This window comes from Xiphophorus maculatus, chromosome 24 (assembly GCF_002775205.1).
Source record: "Xiphophorus maculatus strain JP 163 A chromosome 24, X_maculatus-5.0-male, whole genome shotgun sequence".
NCBI lineage: Eukaryota > Metazoa > Chordata > Actinopteri > Cyprinodontiformes > Poeciliidae > Xiphophorus > Xiphophorus maculatus.
This window is the reverse complement of record NC_036466.1, coordinates 5,677,732-5,683,392: the sequence shown is the minus strand read 5'-3', so window position 1 is coordinate 5,683,392 and position 5,661 is coordinate 5,677,732. Positions and strand designations below refer to the sequence as shown.

The 5,661-nt window shown below is 40.4% G+C and overlaps 1 protein-coding gene across 1 annotated transcript; it reads right to left on the bottom strand.

Moving 5' to 3' along the window:
- Nucleotides 1-281: 281 nt before the first annotated feature.
- Nucleotides 282-3,951, bottom strand: LOC111607680 (ETS translocation variant 5-like). The gene is made up of 5 exons (XM_023329929.1): nucleotides 3,934-3,951; nucleotides 2,513-2,578; nucleotides 2,343-2,424; nucleotides 2,208-2,255; nucleotides 282-2,033 (listed from the first exon to the last, which is right to left on the bottom strand). The coding sequence occupies exons 1-5, from the start codon at nucleotides 3,934-3,936 to the stop codon at nucleotides 1,924-1,926; spliced, it is 309 nt and encodes a 102-aa protein (XP_023185697.1). The 5' UTR covers nucleotides 3,937-3,951; the 3' UTR covers nucleotides 282-1,923.
- Between the last annotated feature and the right edge of the window lie 1,710 nt (nucleotides 3,952-5,661).

Here is a 5,661-nt window from a genome sequence, read left to right as displayed (position 1 = left end):
TGCCCTCTAGTGGACAAAGGCCTCTATTGCTTCCACATCTAGTTGTTGCATCCTTTAATAGTTAATAATTATCTAAATTAGGTTAAGTAAAGGCTTGAAATTTGAGCTTAATTGAATAAGTTGAATTAACTGCTGTATTTAAAAATTTGAGATGCACCTCCTGCGGTCTTTGTAGCCTCTGACCCAGCAGCTGCGCCCCCTAGAGGATGTCCAGAGAATGCAAGAACTTCCTCCTCATTGGGCTTGCGTAATGTTTTTTGTGATCTACACTGAGGCAAAAATAAAAGAGTAAAATAGTTTATTTTATCAGTAAAGATAAACAGAAGGCACACATACAGTATCTGAGGGTAAAGGTCACACCAGCGTCAGGATCTATAGTAAAATATATGAGGAACATCTTCTGCCTGAAGGATTCAGAGAGTTCTTCCTCCTTGGAGAGCTGATGCAACATATTTGCAAGCAAATACAGCCTTTTGCAAAAATATATCCATATATAATTATACACTTTTTTTTTCTCTACACACTGAAGCAAACAAATTATACAAAAATGCAGAAACCTATCTCGGTACATTAAGTGGTGAGGCGTTTCGAAGAAAAAAAAAACTTGCCTTTCATAAGCATGAGTGGCAGTCGTACAGAATCCAAAAAAATAGAAGCAATACTTTCATCATAAGCCGTTATAGGAAATACATACAAGTCCATATAATGCTAAAAATATTAGCTTTAAAACCCAAGGGGAAAAAAATGTACACAAAAAGACATTTTCAACATAGATGTTTCAGGATTATACGGTCCAGAAAATACAAGAGCGTCCCTTTCGAGCAGTCTGGGTAATATGCTTACTAAATTAACAAAAGGAGTGCCATGGCTTCAAGGTTCTTGTTTTTGGCTGCCAAACGGGTCCCAGAGTTTACAAATTTGAGAACAAAAGCGGTGGCCATGCTACAAAATTGCCACCATCGAAAAAAAAGACGGACTGAGAAACCGACGAAAAAGAAAAAGCTGCAACTGAAACACTAAGAAAAAGTTGATGACAAGGTTTGCGAGGGACAAAACAACTGCATATCTGTGCTTAAGTGCAGATGCCACTTTAGAAGAAAATGCTACAGACATTAGCCGTAGAGTTACAGCTTCAATTATGTAATCAAGAGAAATTGCTGAAAGAACGTTCTTTCCCAGAATCTGACCTTACTTGTTCAGATTCCTTAGCAGCAGTGGCGGCTTTTGATATGAAAAATGTGGCTTACCATCCAGGGTGTCAATCTATTAGGGGGAGGCAACAGCAACAAAAATAAAATTAAGTCCACTGTGCCCTCAACCAACTTAGTGCTGCGACAGTTAGAGAAGAGTAAAAAAAAACACACAAAAAAAAACTGCTGACGTTTGAGATTGAGACAAGTGTGAAAACCGCAGTACATACAAAGTTTAACTGAAAAGTGAAATACTGATAACATTATTTAAAATGATTTCTGAAAGTCAAGTAATATTCTATTTGAGAACAAAAAAAAACAATGACAATGAATGCATGCATGCTGGCCCACTGAGTAATCAAGAAACGCCACTGAATATTTGTTTATGGGGCAAAACTTGCAATTCTTTTGTATAAAATTAAAACCATATCTTTAAACGTTGGGACATCTTCTAGTCAGCGTTTTCCTCTTCAATGTTAAGATTTCTTGCAGTTATTTTCTGCATAACGTAAAGCAACGTGTAACAATTAAAAAACGACCGACTTTTCCTCTAAAAACGAAACCTTTCCCATGCCGGCTCAAACACTTATCCTTGAAATGCCTTTAAACACAGACATCTGAATGGGAACTAAAGTTTGTTTTCTTCGCTGAAGAAGCAGGTTTAACAGTCTCAGTGACTCCGATTTCCAGCTTTTCTGGTTGCATTGAAATTTTTAAAAAACAAAACTTCTTGTCAAGACAAAAAAATAAATAAATTCTTATCTGAAATGTTGCTCAGTAATTTTACGCGTCGCCTCGTTTTGTAAAATACAGTAACAAACTGCTCGTCATCAGGAACCTGAGCTGTCAGACGGCAGAAGACGGGATGATTAAGGACTTGCTAAACGCCGAGCCAAAAATAATCAATACATGCAGCGTGTTTGGTCTTATTAATAGCAGGTAGCTTTTGTAGCTGCTATTTTTAAATAAATGTTTGCTTTGCTTTTTTTTTTTTTTTACCCCCTTTGTTTTTTTTACCTTCTGCAATCCATATTTCCTGGAGCTGGATCAGATCCTGAAAAAGCTCTGAAAGACAAACACGGAGTAAATTTACAGGTGAACTGCTGCGTTTGGAAACGTCAACACCAGACAGAGTAAACCAAGCTGATATACCTTCTGTGTCCTGAGCCAGCTCTGTGTCCAAGAACCTCCTCCGCCTGTCGCCGAGACTCCTCTCCTCCTCTGTGTGGCATTTCTGCAGCCGGCAGCGGCAGAAACAAATCAGATTGCAACGCACACACCAATAAATAACGGGACATAAAATTGGCAGGTTAAAAACTCACACTCTCGGGAACCATAAAGGGAACCTGCTGATCATAAAAGCCGTCCATGTTGCAGCGGTGTTCACCCTGGAGGGCAGGACAAGCGGGAGCTGTTAGATAAACACTTCAATGCATCAGATCTGCGGCTGTTTCCACCTGATTTAACCCTCCATTCACACAACAATCATCCCCTTAAAGTGACTCAATTGGTTTATGTTGTTCTGACCTCTGCGACCAGACAGTAGGGCTTAGCTGTGGCTCTAGTAGCCTCATTGCAAACAAAAGCTGTGTGACGTCATGAGTTATGAGCACGAGAGAGAGCAGGAAAACATGATGTGTTTCGGTTTTGTTCACAATGGCCTTGAAGTGCTCACTGTCAATGGGCAAAATCATATCCAGACAGCACATGAGGCGTTTTCCCTTTCCTTTAGGAAAGGACTTGGGTGTAAACTTTGACTAGGCCATTTGAACACATGAATATTGTTCTTCATGGTACAGTTTCTCCCCAATAAACAGAACAGTTGCATTAACACTGAAATGGAAGTACCCACATGATCGCCATTAACTAACAAGACGACTTCTGAAGGGAGAACAAACGCACACCACACTTTTCAGATTGGTTCTTATTCACAGTGCGCCTCGCTACCACCTGCAAACACACGGCCATGTTCTTATTAGGACTCTCTTCTCGCGCGTAAATAAAAAAAAAAAGCTCACATCGACATAATAGCGATGGGGATGAGGACAGACGGGGGTTGCACTGGATGGAGACCACCACACAAAGCCCCATCATTGTTGCTGTCCTTTTAAATTCCTCCTGAATCCTCAGACTGCAAATACAAATAAATGTGCAAATCTTCCCTTTGAAAGCCTAGGGCTATTTCCATAGAGTTGAGTCATGATCTTTGCGTTGCTTGATTCAGCAGGCTGGTTGTGCAGAGCAGAACCCATTACACACTCACTGAAATTGTTCAAATAATACAAAATTGTCCGCAGGAAAAGAAAAAGAAATAGCAGCAAGACTGGATACGAATTGCTTATCTTAATTGCTCAACGAGGCAGCGAAAGCGGCCCACGTAGCCCACCTGCCGAATAAAAAGCTGTAGGCTGGTGTGCCGGATGAGGCCGACAGTCTAATCTGTGACACACATGTCTAATGATGACATCAGAAATGGATGTGGAGCGCTGTTGGGAGCCAGATTTACCCTTTGCTTTGACATTTCACGAGCTCAAAGCCTGGAGAAAGAAAAAAAAAAAGGACTATAGGCAAAACTTGACATACTGCAACATAAAGTGGAGGACAAAGCAGAAAAGTATTAGGAAAAGAAACAATACTGCATCTGTGTTTGATTTAAAAAGTAATTTAAAAAAGAAAAACTGTGATTTTGGGGACGTCCGATTCAGAATTTCAGGACTGGCCCTATGACCAAGCCAAAAATTACCATGGTAACTTTGGAGGAGCTGAAAATATTACAGCTCAGGAGGGAGAATAGGCACAACTAGTCATGGTCTCATCTCTAATCCACGGTGGGGGCAGCATCATGCTGTGGGGATGCCTTTCTTCAAGAGGAACAGGAATTCCACCAAAGTTGATCAAATGAATGGATCCCCTCACTCTCTGACAGGCCTGCTATGGAGATGAGGGTCTTGGTGATCAGCCCTCTCCTGGCTGTCCACCGGAAGGACGAACCGGGAAGAATCCTGTTCGTGACGCCAAATTGTGGAGCGAGAAAAATTAACAAAGTCCAAACCTTGTTAAAGAGAAAGAACAAAACACAGCTTTATTTTACATCTGCACAGATGGAGAACTCAGAAGAGATCTAACTAGACAAAGGAATCACCTCTCTACATATACTGTATACCGTCCTTCTCCCGCAGACAGAGTGTCACCAACAACATTCCCAAGGAGCTAATCAGATTAATACACACACAGAGAAAAATGCAACTTTCAGTTAAAAATGGGTTTCAGACAGAATATTCTGTGCCTAATAATAATCTCTCCGCCGTCGGTCTGGTCTTGTCCCTCCTCAAGGTATGACAACTATTTACTTATCGCCTGTTGCTAAGCTTCTGACACACTGAGGCAAACTGTGAAGGCTAAAAAGAGAAACAATGACTCTGTAAGACTGAGTGAGACATAATAAACTAATTAAACATTGTAAGATTAATATTAAATAAACTTCTAATAAAAGTAAACACACTGTAAATAATAATTTTATTCCACAAGACTTTTATAAAATAGCCAAAGCTGCACCAAGTTTCTGCTCAGCAACACAATAAACCACTAATAATAGTTTCTGCTTGTTCTAATCCTCAGCGCTCACGTAGCAGAGCTCACTTCATTTAAGCCTCCTGCCTCTGACTCCCCAGAGGATCCATCACTCTGCGTCTCTGAGGTCTGAGTCCGGGTCCAGAAAATTATCTTTACACCCGTCTGGCCCCCCGGCACTGCAGAACAGGACATTACCTGTCCAGATCGCTACCAAAACATTGACAAAAAAACAGAAATATAAAATACAGCGGACCTAATTCAAACCTAATTCAACATTTATAAAGAATCCTATGTCCTTTTTACGTGCACCCCTTCAAATAAAGTCTTACCAAACTTACTTCCTTGCAACCACATTGTTTTAAATAATATCACACCCTGGTTCACTTACACCTGCTTAGTTGTTTATGCTGTGGATTAATTTCACATTGTAAATAAAACATCAGCAAAACAAGAAGTGAACACTCACCTGATCCAGACGCTGCTCTTCTTCTTCTTCTTCTTTTTTGGCGGTTGGCAAGCAACTTATTGATGTGCATTACCGCCATGAACTGGAATGGAGTGTGGATCGGGATGCTACATATATTTCCCCCCAACCCCCCCAAAAAAGAAAAATAAAAGAAACCTTATATGCTTTCTATCAATTTCGTTTTCTTAAGATAATTTATTAAATAACAAAAAATATACAGACTCTGCTCTGCTGCTGCATGGAGTCTGAACCGGTTCTGATCCAAACCTGACTAGAGCTGACACACCTGAGGCTCCGCCCCCTGACCCAGCTGAGGCTCCGCCTCCTTCCAGGTGACAATTAACACCTTTATTTTCATGTTTTCCTTTGTATGAGTTGAGCTGTAAAACTTTAGGTCAGATTTGAACTTTTTCAGGTTTTTCTCAGTTTTCT